This window comes from Lutjanus erythropterus, chromosome 10 (assembly GCF_056507025.1).
Source record: "Lutjanus erythropterus isolate fLutEry1 chromosome 10, fLutEry1.hap2, whole genome shotgun sequence".
Taxonomy (NCBI): domain Eukaryota; kingdom Metazoa; phylum Chordata; class Actinopteri; order Lutjaniformes; family Lutjanidae; genus Lutjanus; species Lutjanus erythropterus.
This window is the reverse complement of record NC_139326.1, coordinates 18,706,800-18,724,969: the sequence shown is the minus strand read 5'-3', so window position 1 is coordinate 18,724,969 and position 18,170 is coordinate 18,706,800. Positions and strand designations below refer to the sequence as shown.

Here is an 18,170-nt window from a genome sequence, read left to right as displayed (position 1 = left end):
CAAAATGGTCTGAAAAGTCATAAATTTAACTTGTTAAAACCTGCAGAAACCCTGACAAAGCAAAACAAACCAATAAGGACATTTGTAAGAAGGGGACATCCCTGTCTTCAACAGATGAACAACGTCATATTTAGGATTAATTTGTTATTTATTGTTGTTTCTGTTGCTGGCATGCTCTATATGGTAAACATTAACAACATTGAAATTTCACAACAGTGCAGCGGCCACCATTAATGTGTTACTGGTTTTCTAACTATGAGATTCAGCAAGCTGCTTACTCAGATGAATATTTTGGCACAAGTTGTACAGACATGACAGAAAGGCCAAAAGTGAGTACACACCTCACGTCTGACTGGCAGATTGTCGTCTTAAGTCTCTACCAGAGCTGAGAAAAGCTCACACAGTTGTGTATTTTCTCCTCTTGCCATGTGTTAATCAAGGAGAGGTCACACGCAGGTAAACACACTTGAGAAAACAGTTCTGCATTTGTAAGTACATGTCTGCCTTTTGGCAAGAAAACTGAACAACCAGCTCCTAAACACATGAATGCCGTTACAGAACAATTCATGGCTTTACAAAAATACCTCTTGATGTTCAAAACCCAATATCAAACACAACCTATGAACAAAAAAGTGCAGTATATTCAGATATCATTAGAAACACTTAGAGCAACAAGGGACTGTCACAAATGGGCACAACACGAGAAGAAACACTGAGGTATGCACTGAATTACTCGGATTATTCTGTGGAGAATTTTCTGTCTTGCTCACAACATAAACAGCCTTGTTACTGAGGAGCATTTTGTAAATTTTGATCACTGTGCAGTGGAACTTTTTTTTTTTTTTTTTGCAAACGCCAGACTAAAACATTGCACTTGAGATACAGTAGAAGCAATCTCGTAAGGACTCGTCAATTGCTCTGTTCGTCCAGTTCCTCAAAAGCAGGTAAGAAATCTGCAATGGTGTCCACCACGTAGTCGGGCACCAAGCTGTGGTTGGTGGTCAGCTCGCTGTTCCTGTACTCCTGGGCCTCCTCGATCTGAGACACGCCGGTGAGAGTGAGCATGGTGTCAAGGCCACAGTTGGACCCGAACAGCATGTCTGTCTCTAGACGGTCCCCGATCATCAGGCACTGGGCAGGGTCCACCCCTCTGAACTGACTGGAGATGCACTCGAACATGAAGCGGCTCGGCTTGCCGATCACAGTGGCCTTGCGGCCTGAAGCCACCTCCAGGGCTGCGGTGAGGGAGCCAGAACCTGCCGGGGGGGAAAGATAAGACCAAGGTTATATTAAAGTCCACCAACTATCTCCTGACCCCCTCTTCTTCAAGACTGTTTAGTGCTAGCTTACTATTAACTACATACACTAAAGCCTACACTGGGCATCATTACTGCCTGTAGCTGGGTTATTCCATAGAAATGTCCATTTTTCTGTCCCTAGCCTTTACAGAAATATTACGCAGGCAAAAACACTTCAGGGTTGGGATTTTTTATGTTTAAAGAATGTTATTTGAACAATTACAAGAAACGTATTTGGCAATATTTGATTTTTTGATCTATGTACGTATAAAGACACACACAGTGCTGTCTAGACAGAGAGTGCCTGATTAAAATAAACAAAAGACAATCTCCTAATTTTTTTTTTTTTTTTTGCATTATCATAACTGTCCTGTAACTTTGACTACATGTGCTGAAGATGAAGCTGTCATTTATAAATGTGTTATGTGTGACCAGTGGTGGACAGTAGTGAAGTACATTTACTTGAGTACTGTACTTAAGTACATTTTTTGAGTATCTGTACTTTACTTGAGTATTTGTTTTTTTGGAAACTTATTACTTTCACTCCACTACATTTCAAAGACAAATATTGTACTTTTGACTCCACTACATTTCTAGGAAGGTTGTTGTTACTTTTCGACTGAGCTTTGAAGTCAGCTGTTGGTGTTTTTTTCTTTTCTAAAATGTAATTGGTCACATGCTGTGTTCCTCACAAAAGAAAACCAACCACAGTAGCTCCTCTCAAATGGGACTGATGTAAAAGTGGAAATACATCATCCAGGCGCTCTCTGTAACAACAACAAGCAAGCTCTCCCTCTTTCATTCAAACAAAACTCAGTAATGGTGATGGCAGGAGAAAGACAAAATTAAATCTCAAGATGATATTATAATTATTCATTATTCCAGGTAGCTTTTAAAGTTGGATTGGTTTTTTCGTGGTGAAAAATACCACATAATTCATGTATATACTGCCTCTGAAGACAGAAAGAAATCTCAGTTATTTAACAGACTTGGAGAACTCCTTACAGTTAACTTCAATCTAATGTTATGATGCGATTTTAATACAGTTACGTCAGAAAATGACAATAACTGTTCTTTTTGTTTTTGATTGTATTTCTATGCTGAATTTTTTATAGGTGTTTCTATAGGCTTTGTGTAGCAGAGTGGTTCTACAAGCATCAGTGCATCATTAGATGGTTTCAGAGAGTTACAAGCTTCTGTAAATGCATCATGAAAACAATACAGCATGTACTGATATTAGAAAATGTACTTTGTAATTTGTACTTTTGAATACTTAAGTATTTTTAAAAACATGTACTTTTGAATACTTAAGTATTTTTAAAACTAAGTACTCTAGTACTTTAACTCAAGTAAAATTTTGACTGAGCAACTTTCACTTGTAGTTGAGTAATATTTGACCAGGAGTATGTGTACTTTGACTCAAGTACTGGGGTTGAGTACTTTGTCCACCACTGTGTGTGACCCTGCTACCTTTTCAGGTTTCTAAATGCAGTACTGCTGTATTCCAGAGAGCCACTGGTTTCAATTTATTCCAGTGCAACATGAAACACTCTCACACTTCCTGGAGCCCTGAAAAACTCAGGTAGTGACAGACTCATTAATTATCCGACATTTTGAGATAATCGGCATTGGCCAAGGTCTGCACTCAGAAGGCCGATCAAAAAAATGTCTTCAGACACATCTGCAGGCAGCCCTGTCAGTGTGGCTGCTGAAGAACAATGTTGGAGAAAAAGTCCGTTTTGAGGCCTGTACTGTAACTCTCATTCGTCCTGCTTTAAATTTGTCTAAATTTATTGAGTCTCTCCCAAATGTTAACACATCTCAATCTTAAATGACAGCTAATCTAATCTAAAACTATAACTGGCCTGCGTTAAATATGTATTATGTTATAATGTACAGAATAATGCAGTTGAATTCTGACATACTGCACCCTGCTCTCTGTTACTACCAGCCACATTCTGAAATGTAGAACATAATCCAATGAATATATGCATTTCATTAATTAATAAAAGTTGATCGAAAACAACATGTTATTGGCTAATATAACCATTTATATTAGGCTGTAAGTGCATGGAAAAATGGAATTATACATGACTTTTCTTTGTTATTTTTGTCTTTATCTGATAGCAACAGTAGGTAGGTGGCAGGAAATGAGAGCAGAGAGAGAGGGGAGGGATGACATGCAAACTGCACCTGAACCAGGGTCAGTGCAATGAAATGATGATGAGCACTATCATCTAATCTTAAGGTCCTGCGAAACAGTTTTATTACATTTTAATATATCAGTTAATTGATGACTATTCATTTCCAAATACATTTGTGTTAAATGAAATTAACACAAACTGACACAAAGCTGAGTAGTGATTAATCGTTGTGAGTTTTGGGAAGGTGGTAAACAAACTTGTTTGGGGCTCTGCACAGTAACTCTCATGCAAGCTGCTGCAAACGTTTGCCTAAATTTCCTCTGTCACCCTTGTCTTTTATAAATGTTAACACGTTTCTCTCATCCTAAATGACAGCAAATCTAATCTAAAACTGGTCCTGGCTATTGTTATAAAAACATGATGTCCAGAATAATGAAGTTGAATGATGTTGCTTCTATCATACTGTGCCCCCTCCTCTCTCTTAAATATCAGTCACATTCTGAAATCAACAGCATAACCTAATGTATTTATCTATTTCACTGAGTGATAAAAAGTTCATCTAAAACAACATGTTACTGGCTAATATAACCTTGTATATTAGATTGTAATGTGACTGGAATAATGGAATTACACTTGACCTCTCTTTGTCTTGATATCAGTGTTATATATTGGCCGTAGGCCGCCGTGCTCTCTAAATATTAACACTGGGCACTGAAAAAAAGTCAACCACTAGGACCTACGTTCACTTTGTGTCAGTTTCTGTGATATTTTGAGAAAATGTACTCTACAGCAAAGGCCAAGGGCAGGTCCTGCGTCATCTTGTTAATATTTTTGGGGCCGTTTTTGTCTTCTTTTGATAGTGGCAGTAGAAAGGTGGCAGGAAATGAGGAGAGAGACAGGAGGGATGACATGCAGCAAAGGCCCCAAGCTAGACTTGAACCAGGGGGGCCTTGCAAAATTTAATATCTTTATCAGTTCATGTTGCAACATGATGAATATTCATTCTCAAATGCACTTTGTTAAATCAAATTAACACAAACTGACACTAAGCTGAGGTCAGGTGGTGTTTCAGCTTATGTGTAGTATTAGTTAGCACACTGAGTTCCAGGCTAAATATACTGTAATGAAGCTGCTGTGTATGCACTGTACATGTTGGGCCCCTTAAGGGTGATGGGGTACATAAACAATGCACAGACTGCAAGAGGAATGGCAGTCAATGGGGCCCCTTATTCAGCCATGGGTAATCCCTCACAGTGAACCCCATGTCTGTTTGTAGTCTTGACAAAATAAATGTGTAACACAGCAGAAACGCAGCTAGAATTTGCAGGTGAACCTTAACTCTGAAGTGCTATTGTCAGTTGAAATTATTTTGATTGTGCAGGGCAGAGAGGCAGAGTAAACCCTCACAAAACCTTCCAGCCACAGCAGATCCACGCTGACACTCACCGCAGATACTTAACAAAATACTAAAGCACAGGATAAAATATAGGAAACCTGTGACGCAGGTAATATTTTCTTTTAGGGGAGTACTAATACCAGTGTCAGAAAATGCCTCCAATACGAATACTGCATAAAATGCTGGTATTTGTAAGTGTGTGAGTCTGTGCATCCATCCAATACCACATTTATTATATTGTATGTATTTGTTCATATTTTTAAAGTGTTTAGCCAAATCATACAACAACAGCAATTACATCACATCTATACAGGGTAAGCAGTACACACAAAGTTCAAGTGTCAGAATTGGTGTCAGGAGGGAAAAAATTTATCAGCACTAGGGTTGGGGTGATGTACAAGGCCTTGGCTGATAGTTCAACTACTGTAACAATGTATTTGAGGTAATGTGTCCTCTCAAAGTCGCAGTAGAGTTGTTGACTACATTCTGTTTTTGACGTAGGAGAGAAAATAAAAAGAAGTTGCTGCTGCTGTTCATTACACTACATCTTCATGTCCTGTTTATTATTTTCTTATTAAAAACAACTATGTTATAAACCCAGCGTCAATATTGTCTATTACAAATGTTGGACATTGTCATATGCCAATTTAGTGGAGATCGCCCTGCCTGAATCAGAACATCTCTGTTTTCTTTAAGTGGGCTATTCTCCTATCATATTTTAATTCCTAATTTTTCCTAGCCAGACATATACATCAGTATTGATGTATATGTTGTCTGATATGCCAACCTGAAGAAGCTACAGGTGAAACAGCTTGTTCGCTCTCAATGAAGTCACAGTAAAATCAGCAATGTGTGCAGTGGTTCACTTTGATACGTCACATGATATTTTTTTTTTTGACAGAAGATAATGCAGATTTTTATTTTATAGTTTGTGTATTTGATCCTATTTTTTTCTTAATTCAAGTTTAACGTATATATGTATGTACGTTTAGTTATAAAAGGGCTAATTATTAAAAATATCACTTAAAGTTTATTGCTTCAGTGCCCTGATATTTTGGACAATAAAGTTTCCAGTTAAACTGTAACATTTCTTCTATTATGTATGTTTGTAACAAGTGTTTGATAGCCACATTTGGGGGATCATTGCTATGTCAGCAAATATAGTGATATCGGATTATTTTTTACTTCCTCATATCAGTATCGGCATAGGCCGCAAAAATCAAAAATCCAGTACTGGGCAGCCCTGTTCAGTACACACAATTTCTCTCCAATAATATGCCATAAACTCTTTAATAGTACAAACATATGATGATCTTACTGAATATGATGCATTGCTTTAGCAGTATATAAAGTGCTTTCACAAATTATTTCTGCTAAATAATAATCAGCAATGTGGCTATAATGACTAAGTGGGTAAAGGCAAATAAAAGACTAGCTAAACCAGTCTGGTAAGTTCATAAAATCACATCACTTTACTGTAGTGCAGCCTTTAAAATCAGGAAAAGTCAACACAAAATCTAAGATGACATCTAGTCTCATATCACAATATGGACAGAATATCAACACACTGTCCATCCCTGGTTATAAACCTGCAGTTTAGTGCAGACCTAAACCTAACTGCAGTGAATTAAACTGAGCCAAGCTTCAATAATCAGAGCATACTCGTCATCACCATCATACCTGGCAGTATCCTTCCTCCTGACAGGGGGTGCCAGGGGTCGTTGTCGGTGGCCAGGAACAGACAGTCCGGGTCCCTCAGGTAGCAGGACGCTTTGGCCAGTTTGAGAAAAGTCAGTTGGTCGTCGTGTCCCACCAGCACCGCCTTGACGTCTGGAGCCAGGGCGCAGTTGTAGATGGTGGCGTCGGGGTCGTCCGCCTCCTCCACGCAGGGGATGCCCGCCTCCTGCAGCTCCCTGCGCAGCCCGTCGCAGCCGATGACGAACACCTGTCCGCAGACCTTGACGACGTCTCTCAGGTAGAGAGCGGAGCAGTAGGACGAGCTGAAGATCTGCTCCAGCATCACGTCGGTGAAGCCCAACCTGCAGAACTTGTGGACGTAATTCTCCCGCGGCCTGGTGCAGTTGTTGGTGACGAACACCACGTTTTTACCGTGCCGGATCAGCGAGTTCACCACCTTCGCCGCGCCGGTGATCGCCTTCTCTCCGTGCCAGATGACCCCGTCGCAGTCGAACAGGATGAAGTCCTTCGCCTCCAGCAGGTTTCTCAGCTGCGGACCTCGAATTTTCTGGCAGCCTTTGAAGCCAAAGGCGCCCGCCATCCCGGCTTTTTCCTGGGTTTCCTCCGTGTTTCACCTGCTAGTGTTCGCCCATGTCACAGGCTGGAGCATAATGTGCAGAAGAGACAGTCAGAGCGGGGAAATTATACGAAAACAAATCAATGTCAGGAAATCACATTGCAGAGTCCTTGGTGCGGTTACATACACGGACAGAGAGAGAGAGAGCTACATAAACATTGACGTCTGACCACGCCCACTCTGTCAACACTGACCAATCAAACTGCAGCGCTTCATCCAATCAGATTCTGGTTCTTTTATGCGCAACATCCTCTGAAAATTATATTGCGCCCCCACGGCAGGTGATGGACTACTCTAAAAATGACATCTTATATAAAAAAAAAATGTACAGAACTTCTACACAAACACTGATACACCGAATAAAAAATAAATAGTGGAGAAAGATGTACTCAGATAAAAGAAAATTCGCCTACCACAAAAATACCCAATTTCAAATAAAGGTTCTGCATTCAAATAGACCATTTTATAAAATACCAGAGTAATCACAGGTGTCACCAGTGATACTTATTAAGGTTCTGTACAGTTCTGGTCAAACAGGGTGCTACTAATGAGCAGGTGGAAATAATCTCAAATAAATGATACCCGTCAGAGTTTAATGATAAAAGTATATAATATCTTCTATGATCATATAATCATATCTGTAATGTAACTAGATGGAGTAAAAAGTACAATATTTCCCCCTGTGGAAAACAGGAGTGAAGTAAAGTAGCATAAAAATATCCAGTTCAAGAAAATTATTATTTTTATAGTATTGATTATGCAGAATGGCCCTGAAATTGCTGGTGTGTTATACCTGTATGCAACACATTTAATGCTCACTTTACATGTTTGCATGTTTTAGGAATGTAATCTATAGCAGTGAATCATGTATTTTCTTCCTAATCGTACACTTAGTTGTAGATTTATTAGGGACACCTGGCTAAAACTAATGCAGCCCAATACAACACAGTCACTTGATTTCAAAATTTTGCTGCTTGAGTCTACAAATCACTCCATGGCTCTTTGCCCAAACACATCTCTAACATGCATATGCATTATGACCCTCCCTTAGAACAGCTGGACTACTGACTGTCCCAAGAGTTAGAATCTCCCAGATAATATCAGACAAGCCCAAAATCTGACAAGTTGAAAGTCAAAGATGAGAAATTTTCAAGTTTACACTGCTTACTCTACTCTATAATTGCTTAAAACTTTTAGCTTAGCTTTAGCCTTCAATTTAAGTGGATGGTGAGGTTTTGTACTTTTTACCTTCTAAATCTCTTGTCTGTACTTTTGAACTTTTTAATTATAAGGTTTTATCTTTATTGTACTTTTATTTCTCTGCAAAGAGCTTTGAACTGTCCCACCATATTAAATGTGCAATACCAATAAAGTTGCCTTGCCTTCAATAAATTCTACCTTTATCAGGGTTGTAATCTTCTAAATGACGAGAGAGAAAACGTTAGTAACACCTCCTGTTATAATACAGTAAAATTCCATCACAAACTGCATCCTCCAAAATGACCATACATTTGAATTCTTTCTAAAACAGCTTAAACAAAAGCTGAGCTTCATAACCTTCATGATGATGACTGTCTGTGACTGGAGACCTAATAAACTTCATCTTCATCTGCAAAGTGGTCAAGTGCAGAAAGCCAAGAAAAATGTAATGGAGTGAATCTAGTGGTGCAGAAGCGTAAAGTTGCACAAAATCTACCAATAAATGTAGTATCATACAAAACCTGTAAAGCTGTAACTTTAACAACAGTGTCTGAATAAATTTGAGAATTGGGCTTAGATCCACAAAGCTGATTTTTAAGCACAAGTCTCACCTGCAACTTTTTCTCAGGTCACTAGATGGGGCTCTAACTTACAAACAACACAGCTGAATTTCAGATCTCTCATGAAAATCCCAGCAACTCCAGTGCATACAGTACATTTGTGCACTGTACAGTCTTATAAGTTTTGGGAACATGCTTTGAGAGCTATTTGACTTTATATCCACTTTTAATTTCAGTGACATGTATCTTCAAACATTCTTTTCCCCAACAAAAGTCACATCAGAGCCACTTCATCTCTGTTTGACTTCAACAGAGCACATAAAACTAAAAGAACCACTCACTAATCAACTACAACTTGCTTCAATGTGTGTTTTTGTGTATGACATTGTGATTCAGTTCTCATGTCATTTTGTTTTTGCTGATTTCATGTTGTCACTGCAAGATACCTGTAGCAAAACTGTTTTTGGACAATGGGACATGGTTGTAAATAACATGTATAGATGTAACAATTTCAAGTTACACCAAAAATGAAAAACAGAACTTAAAATTGCCCAAATTGTTGAGCCTGTTTTTTGTTTATTATTGATGTATTTTCATTTGTTTATATCTTGGTTGTTTACTTATTTATTATTTATTGTTTTTTATTAATCCCTTCTCTCTCTTTTGCTACCTTCGCTGCTGTAACACTGCAAATATTCCCATCGTAGGTCTAATGAAGGATTATCTTAACTTGAAAGTGACAGTTTATTACCTTTGGACAGTTATCTGTGTTGTCTGTTTCATTCTGATCACTATTTCTTGTATCTTCTGTTTCTCGCTGTTTTGTTTCTGTGTTTCCTCTCTGCTCTACGATTTCCCCGTGTTCTATTTTGCACTGTTGTATTCTTTTTCTGCTTCATTAAAGTTTGCTTTTTTGTGCCTTTTTCTTTTTTTTTTTTTTTTTTTGTCCGCTGGTCCTGTCCCGTCATGCTTCGGCTGCTTTGCCCTGCCTGTTCTGGGATTGCGTGCGAGACAGAGGAAGACTCACTGGCACCTGCAACTGCCAGACAAACAGACAAGTGAAACACAGGGGAAGGAATGGACAGCTGAATGGACAGAGAACAAGCCGTCCTAATTGGTCATTATTTCCTTGCTAATCTATATTTTCCTCCCTGCTAACCCCCAACACAGATGTGAGGAGTGGGAGGGAGGACAGAACAGAGGAGGGGGGTCCTCCATGGCCTGCTCTGCTCTTGGGTTGAGCGCTGACCGTGAACATTGCTGAGTGCTTTTGTGTCTTGTTTGGAGAGGGGAAGGAGACTCAGTGGAAACCAGCAGAGGAGGGTGTGGGGGTCAGAGTTGAGACTTGCAGGTGGTGCTGGTGGTTAATAACAGAAGAGCCAGTAGACCATAACGCTGCCACAAACACACACATGCATGAGTATTATAATATATTATTAGATTATTCTCAGCATTCATTCATCTGGCCTTACTCAGCTTACTGGCATTTGCAAACATGAAATAACACAAAAGCACAAAAGCATTGCTTAGTCAGGGTATATGTGTGTGTGTTTTGCGTGCGTACTGTTAACCATCCCTGCTTGCAGCGCAGCCAGGTCAAAGCAGCACAGAGGTGTTGGACATTGTGGCGCTGCGGTACAAATGAGACGTCTGGTAGACATGATGGCGCTGGGAGAGGAGAGGGCAGGACACTTGGCACTAGAGGTATAATACAGAAAAAACGAGCCACAGTATTAATAGCATCGAAAACAATTTTGAAGTATTTATTTGCACACAAATATTGAAACCACTTCTTTTCTTTTGGAGTTCAACATGTCACTTTTCCTGCATTGTGATACTGCTTACTATTTTTTTGAAGTGGGTTTTTATAAGGTATTTATCCATGAATTTATCCAGAATGTAGAGTTTGTTGAGGCAGCATGCAAGGCTTAAAAGGTAGAGTCAGTAGGATGTGGCCAAGTTGTTTGTAAACACATCAAAACATGAAACATGAAAACATCCTGATCAACTCGCAATGAGAAAAAATAAGGAAATACAGGCAGAGGGCAGGGTCTCTGCAGATACAGACACCACTGCACACGTCTAGTGGGTCATAAGTGATGACTGAGATACGTACGTACGATACGTTGTTTTTAGGGAAAATGTTGCAGATTATACCTCAAGGGTAAAGGGATAGTTCAGATTTCTTTTGGGATTGTATAAGATGCCTACACATAGTCAGTGTATTACCTATAGTACATGGCTGTTGTCACACCTCCAGTTTAGAGAAGCAGAGAGGAGTAAAGATGTGGACATGGTCAGCAGAAAAACCTAATTTAACCCCCTTAAAAAAGGTGCACTCAACACATCCTGTATCAATTTAAGTTTCCGCTAATTTTTTTTTAGTATTTTCACCGCTTCACCTTGCTTTTAGACAGCCTTTTCTAACAGAAAACCACTGTATATGTATCAGTCAGTCATTTTTCCTCGCAGAACATGGGCAATACACTGACTATGTGTAAGTGCATCTTACAACCCCACTTCAAATAATCCACACTATCCCTTTAAGAGATACTGCTTCTAGGCTACAAGGGAAAAAGAAGTCTGAGTTCATCACTTGTGTCAAAGCAAAGGTCTCATACATCAACATGCCAGCCTGCTATCACATATTTGTTTTATGTATTTAACAGTGAATTGTATGAATCAGGTACAACAATCATGGTTTATTTATTTAACATCTGCAGTATTTTAGAGTAACAGTGTAGAATTAATGTTTAAACTTGGCACAGTATACAACTGGAAAGGTATTCAGAGATTGCAGACCTCCACCAACAGTCCATTCTACTATGAAATGTAAATCTGCAAGTGCAAACTTCACGGTCAATGTTACTGCTTGTTCTTGTCAAAGTGAAGTTGGAACATTTTACATTTATGTCTCTGATGGAGTTTATTGCAGACTATTTACATTTGGATGTGAGTAAGAGTATAATTTGTTATATGATGGATGTATATTTACATTTCCATAGCCACACCAGTGAACCCACTGTTCCCGAGTGCTCCAAACAGACTGACTTCTGTATGAAGTCTGAACTACAGCAACATATTTTCATCAAGTTTCATGAAAATCAGGCCAATAGTGTTTCTGTAATCCTGCTGACAAACAGAAGAACAGAAATACAAAAGCCTCCTTGGTTGGGGTAATTCCATGGTAAGTTCAAGATAAGTCCAAGATAAACAAGTAACACAGAACGGAGACATAAATCTCAAGTGTCTCTGAAGAAACATTTAGTGCTGCTATTGTATTTTTTTGTGTTTGTCCCTGTTACTTTTGTTTCTACAGAAAGTCCAGCAGAGGCCTACAGGTCCCAGAAACCCCAGAGACAGAAGAAACACCAAGTCCAGCAGGTATCTCTGGTACCACGGTTGCATCCCTGAAGCTGGCCTTAAATGAGCTCCACCTCCACTGTGCAGGATGTGCTCCACCCACTGGATGAATCTACGGACTGGGGGGACAGGGTGGGATTTGTGAATCCTGCTGAGGGACAGAGCTGAAGACTTGAACCTAGAAAAGGAGAAATGGTCGGAGAGGAAGTAGTTGCAGACATCTCTGGACTCTGCTGGCATTACAAATGCTGCCTTGCCACACCATCCACTAACCTGACATCCTGTATGAGCGTCTGAATAGTGGAGCTCAGCAACTCCCTGGTGATGTGAGTGGGTTTGATGGTGAGGCCCAGTCCTTTTGTTTCAGCCCTCACCACATTATCAAACTGGTCTCCAAACAGAGGGATTGCCAGCACAGGAACAGCATGGTACACTGCCTGCAGTAAGCTGTTCTGTCCTCCATGGGTGACAAAGAGACGTGCTTTTTTGTGGCCTGGGGTGAACGAAAAGAATAGAAAAGACTTCATTACTGAGTAAAGGAAGTAAGAGTTTTTGGGCATCACACAGAACGATAAAACCTACAGTTGATAACAGTCTGTTTTTAGGTCTGAGTTTGAACAATAGGTGGGTGGGGATGTCCAAACATGAACACAGTAACTGTCATTGTCATGATGTGGTCTATATGAAACAAAGCACAGCAAAATAATTACACCACAGAACAATGACCCGACAGTACATCCATGATCATTCACACATTCACAGACAATCACCGTTTCCTGTTGCACACATTATAAGATTTTATAGATTATATTAAGTATTTGTTAATGATTACCAAGGGCTTTGTAAAACAGATGGACCAGAACTGTTTCTGTCTTCTTTAAGACAGTCAACCATGCCTGCAATGAACAAGCCTTTTGAAAGTGGACAGTACACTGTACTGTACCCCGCTGTTATGTTTGGAGCAAAGGGTTAAAGTAAGAGATGCAGACTGTTCCTACCCAGCAGGTCATTAAGAGGCAGCCAGTCCACAAGCCTGAGATTGGGAGGTCTGTCCAGGTGAGACGGCCAACGCTTGGGGTCATACCTACAGGAAAAACAAAAGGAACTTTTTGTAGCATTCTGACATTAATTGAAAAATACCATGTTTATTTTGGGGGGGTGAAAAAATCATATTGCTCGTTTTTCCCCTGACAATCGATATCTAAGTCACATCATTTTAAAAATGATATTTCACCTCCAGAGCACTCCCTGAGGGATCCTGGAGAATCCTGCCACCAGCTCAACTAGGAGAGGGTCCACAGAGACTGACGACACCATCGATCCCAGAGTAACAACAATGAAACCCGCTTCGCCAAAACTGGAGATCCACATCTCAAGATCCTGAGAAAAAAAAATGGTTGGGGTATGGGCAATAGAAGAAATACATCAAGGGAAATTCACAGAGTGCTGAGTAGGTCAGGATGAGTGTGCAGAGGAGTAAAAATCCAGAGTGAAGTGGGAGTGAAAATGGTGAAGAGAGAGCAATAAGGAGACCTGCTCTGGTGGCTTTGTTGGTTTATTCAGCAGACCCCCCACCAGCACGGTGTAGGGCATAAGAGGCTGAGGGAACTCCAGTGAAAAGTCAGTGTTGAAGGCCCAGAGCTCAGCCCCTTGATGTAACTCCTCGAGACCACCAGGGAGAGAGCCAGACTCAAGGTGACGCTCAGCTACATCCCTAAATGTCGACCATACAAGCTCCTGACCTTTGATTTAAGACACAAGACACAATCAAAATCGAAAATTGAATTCTTACAATTACTTCCTTGTTAACTGATAATAGCTTTAATCGGCTAATTGCAAATAACACTCACAGAGCATTCTTTCAGGAGGAAATGGAGAGTAAATGGGTGATCCCATTAAGTCTTTTCCCAAAAATTAAAGGCTATTGCAGATGCACGCAGTGTTAAATTTTTTTGATTCAATTTTAATGAGATAAGAACATATTTAAAGATTTTTTTTACCAAATGTACAATCAGTTTATGCCTGGACAGTTAATCTAAATATAATCCAAATTACAATATCCAAATTGCAAAAACAGCAATTTTTTTGATAAAGGTAAAACGTGACAAAGCAGCGTTACAGTGGAGTACTGTACTGCTGCAGGATGCTGTAGCCTACAAATCTTGTTCTCCAGATGTAACAAAAAAAAAAAATCAACATGTTTGCGTTGTAGAGACCCTAACAAATGTCACGTCACCATGATATTAACTGAGTTTTTTCAGTGACAATGAAAACTGTGATGCAAAAATTATCATTACCACTAATCAAGAATCAAATCGCATCATAATATCTGTTAAAATAATTACTATGCAACACCATTCTTACCCACAGGAGCCAGGAAAGAATAAAAAAGGTTCTTTGCACGACCCCAAAGGTTCATGTGGTCGGACAGCTGGGAGCTGAAAACTGGGATGTAGGAGACAGGGCTGGGGAGAGCAATGGACAGAGGACCGTTCAGAGTACCTGGATAGAAAGCTATATAGTGGATACCTGGAGCAAATAAGAGAAAAATGCATATAACTTTTGAGCTTCTGTTGATTTATTCATAACTTTTAACAGATGTAAAATAAAAAACACTTTATAAATAGCATCTATTAATACAACTGCAATCAGAACATAATGTAAGTGGCAAGGTATTGGTAAATACTATATTTCTGTAGTAATGTGAAGGTGGAAAGGATTACAGTAATTATGACATAAAGCAAATTGATGTGAAGAACAGATGTACCAAGTTTGCGTGCCAGGATGAAGGAACAGGGGTTAAAAGCATCAAGGATGGTGATGTCGTAGCGTTCCCCCTGGAGGAAAGTTATTACCTCTTTGTCCCCCAAGAGCTTGTCACACTGATAGGACAGGTGCTCCATGAATTTTAGAAAGTTATTAAAGTTATCCCTGAGAGACAGAGAGATGAGGAGTGAAGAGTGAGTAAGATTAAGACAAACAGAGAGGCAAGAGGAGTCAGAAAGAACTAATTTAAATCTGATATAATATAATGCTGTTAGAGACCAACATTTTTAATTGATTACATTAATCGAAAAAGGCTCAGAAGTGCAGTACATGTAATTCTGAAATTATGTCTGACTTCCATTTTTTTGCCATATAGTAACAACAGTACTTGGGATTCCCTGGTCTTTTAATGAAATATATTTATGTGAAGGTAAGCGATGCCACTTCTATAGAACTGGATTTTTTAAAAAGTATAGTGGAAAACAAATGTCTACATTAAACAGATGTGAAGAACTGTATAAATTTGAGGGAATCACACAGAATTCTTGTGTATTAAAATGCACTGTCCGTGTATTGTATTATAGCCCTACTATCTCCTAAAATCTGTGAGATACCTTCCCATTAGAAACTCCGTTTGTTGCTCCAGGAACCAGCTGTTGTATTCTTGGATGTATTTCTCCCCTAAGGACCAGGTGCTTGTTTGGTAACTGTCTGCACGGGCTGCATAGGAAAAACCTGAAATAATAAATTCCAAATAATTAATTTCTGTATATGTATGGTTGAGGGCTGCATGATATAGTAATAAAAAATCACATTGGGATTATTTTATTTGTACTGCGATTGTGATATGAGTCAGGATTAGTGGAACTATCATTTCATATTAAAATGATGATGATGTGACATTTGCTGGGGTTTTGTACCAAATAGGCATATTTTCTTGTATCTGAAGAACAACATTTATAGGCTGGAGGATCTCTGCAGCACTGCAGCACTTCATTATAATGCTGTTCTGTCAGACATTTTTCCTTTATCAAAAAATTGCACCTTGTAGTTTACCAGCGTAGTTCAGCTAGTAGAGCAAACGTCCCATGTACTGAGGCTTTCAGTCCTCTGCAGCAGCTGTGAGTTTGACTCCTGCCAGTCGCCCTTTACTGCATGTCATTCCCCTCTCTCTCTCTGCCCTCTTTCCTGTCAGCTCTTCAGCTAAAAGCACCCCTCCCCTCAAAAAATTTTTTACAGCCTCTGCGATGTGCATATTGCCCTTGCCCATATTGTGCAGCCCTAGTGTGCTTGTGTGTGCATGGTTTGTGCTGTTTACCTGTAATAAGAGGGTTGCCCAGTTGCAGGAGCATGCGGACCTCATGGCCTTGCTGGTGTAAGTTATGAGAAATTTCATCTAACAACAAGTAGTGGCTTCCTCCTGGAGGAGAGGCAAAAGTAATCTGTTTGCAACATATGCTATGAATTTGCAGATGGTACACATACTTTCCTTCACAAACTCACACACAACCTGTACCTATTACTCTACTTTCTTGACTCACCAGTTTGACAAGGAGGTGCTCACTCTTTTCAAATTTCTAAATAAGTATTTGCTATTAATATCTCTATAATAACTAGTAAAACATTCACTGCTCCACTACTCACCAATTAGACAGACAGTCAGGATCTTGGCAGACTGAAGTACTGGAAGAGCCAGAAGCAAAAACATCAAAAATACAATCCCCATGTTGTTATTAGAGTACAACAACACTGACACGCAGCCAAAGTCCTCCTAAAATAGTTATCCAATTCCAAAATAAACTGTAATGAAAACCTTCCTGCGTCACATCAACTTCTTGTGAGAAAGTTTTCCCTTTTAATTCTGTAATACAGAAGCAAAGTTAGATCCAGTGAGCGACTGAAGCAAAACAGAGATGTGATCCAGATAACTGGAAAATTTTCCACAAGAAATTGGCAGGACAAAATGCAGAATTACCAACATAAAAACAGAGAAAAACTATGGTAGAATCATGTTTTCAGTGCACCAAGTTAGGTCCTGAAAGTCTTCTTTTTCATCTCATGTCCATCTGAGGAAGAAATTAAGAATCTTTTATGCAGTCTGCAGTGTGAAGTTGAGAGGGGAGAAATCCCAAATCCTTATTTAGTGGACCTAGAATGGATCCAGAATGCTTTGTCTTGCAACAAATGCAAAAGATCCAGCATTAAGGCGCTGATTTTTTCCATAGGTAGGAGGTTTTGGATGCAAGTCTGCGATATGATTCTGTCTATGTGACACACGTGAGTGGCTCGTTTCTCTCTAAAAGTCACTGAGACACTGAGAAGTCCAAGAGCCCTGGACCTGCAGTGATAATGAAAGGGAGGGAAAGAGAGAAAGGGCGCTGGGTCAGGGGGGTGGGGGGTCCTCCAAGCTCTCGTATCAAATTAGACAAATGGAAATGTTAACAGGAGTTATATTTGCTCACGGCTGCTGACATAATACAAATCCTCCATCAATAAGTACAGCACAACACTTATTGATGATAATGATTGTATTTGTTGTGACACCTGAACCTAATTTAGATCAGGAATGCATTAATAAATTGTTTGATCTTTAGTGAAAATGGATGCTCGCTAACAATACAGATTACTTAATCTATACATCCCTATTCTTTTAAAATATATATTTTTTCATTAGTCAAGAGGCGACACTGAATAGCTACAATAATTGTTGAATGGACTGTGATAGGGTTGTGGGTGCCCTGGCAGGCAGTTGCTGGTAAGTCAGGCTTGACATGTAGGTTATCCTGGACAATGCACTCATTGTAGCCACAACCAATGCTTTTTTGTGTCAGGGAGGTCATTAGAAAATCAAGTCAGTTAGAAAAACTGCTGGAGTGTATCAGAGAAAAAAAAAAGCAAGTAAGAAGGGTCAATCCTGCCATCATTGATGTCACCTCAGTTATGTTGTCATACCAACCAACATCAGTTACAGACATTTCTAGATAGTAAAGTTGTCATAAGTATCACATACATCAATACTTCTTCCAATACAGTGTGTTTAGGATGACACAGTATCCATCAATTATAGTATTAAAACTACAGAAGCTAATAAAAAATAACTAAGTGACCATAGGTCAGTTAATTTTTTCA

At 39.4% G+C, this 18,170-nt stretch overlaps 2 protein-coding genes across 2 annotated transcripts; both read right to left on the bottom strand.

Moving 5' to 3' along the window:
* Positions 1-129: 129 nt before the first annotated feature.
* On the bottom strand, positions 130-7,322 carry pdxp (pyridoxal (pyridoxine, vitamin B6) phosphatase). The gene is made up of 2 exons (XM_084728499.1): positions 6,519-7,322; positions 130-1,256 (listed from the first exon to the last, which is right to left on the bottom strand). Exons 1-2 carry the CDS (start codon positions 7,114-7,116, stop codon positions 910-912), a joined length of 945 nt encoding a protein of 314 aa, XP_084584625.1. The 5' UTR covers positions 7,117-7,322; the 3' UTR covers positions 130-909.
* Positions 7,323-11,595: 4,273 nt separating this feature from the next.
* On the bottom strand, positions 11,596-17,238 carry LOC146320285 (UDP-glucuronosyltransferase 3A1-like). Its single transcript, XM_084729512.1, has 10 exons — positions 16,686-17,238; positions 16,360-16,461; positions 15,656-15,776; positions 15,043-15,206; positions 14,640-14,804; positions 13,809-14,017; positions 13,510-13,655; positions 13,274-13,359; positions 12,549-12,768; positions 11,596-12,453 (listed from the first exon to the last, which is right to left on the bottom strand). The coding sequence occupies exons 1-10, from the start codon at positions 16,765-16,767 to the stop codon at positions 12,186-12,188; spliced, it is 1,563 nt and encodes a 520-aa protein (XP_084585638.1). The 5' UTR covers positions 16,768-17,238; the 3' UTR covers positions 11,596-12,185.
* Positions 17,239-18,170: the final 932 nt, after the last annotated feature.

Coding starts and splice junctions, on each gene's coding strand:
- LOC146320285 (XM_084729512.1), bottom strand. CDS start 16,767: ATGGGGATTGTATTTTTGATGTTTTTGCTTCTGGCTCTTCCAGTACTT. Junction 14,018..14,639: donor TTCTTTCCTGGCTCCTGTGG/GTAAGAATGGTG, acceptor CTTAAATCAAAG/GTCAGGAGCTTGTATGGTCG. Junction 13,360..13,509: donor CCTCAGGGAGTGCTCTGGAG/GTGAAATATCAT, acceptor TTTTTCCTGTAG/GTATGACCCCAAGCGTTGGC.
- pdxp (XM_084728499.1), bottom strand. CDS start 7,116: ATGGCGGGCGCCTTTGGCTTCAAAGGCTGCCAGAAAATTCGAGGTCCG. Junction 1,257..6,518: donor AGGAGGAAGGATACTGCCAG/GTATGATGGTGA, acceptor CCCCCCCGGCAG/GTTCTGGCTCCCTCACCGCA.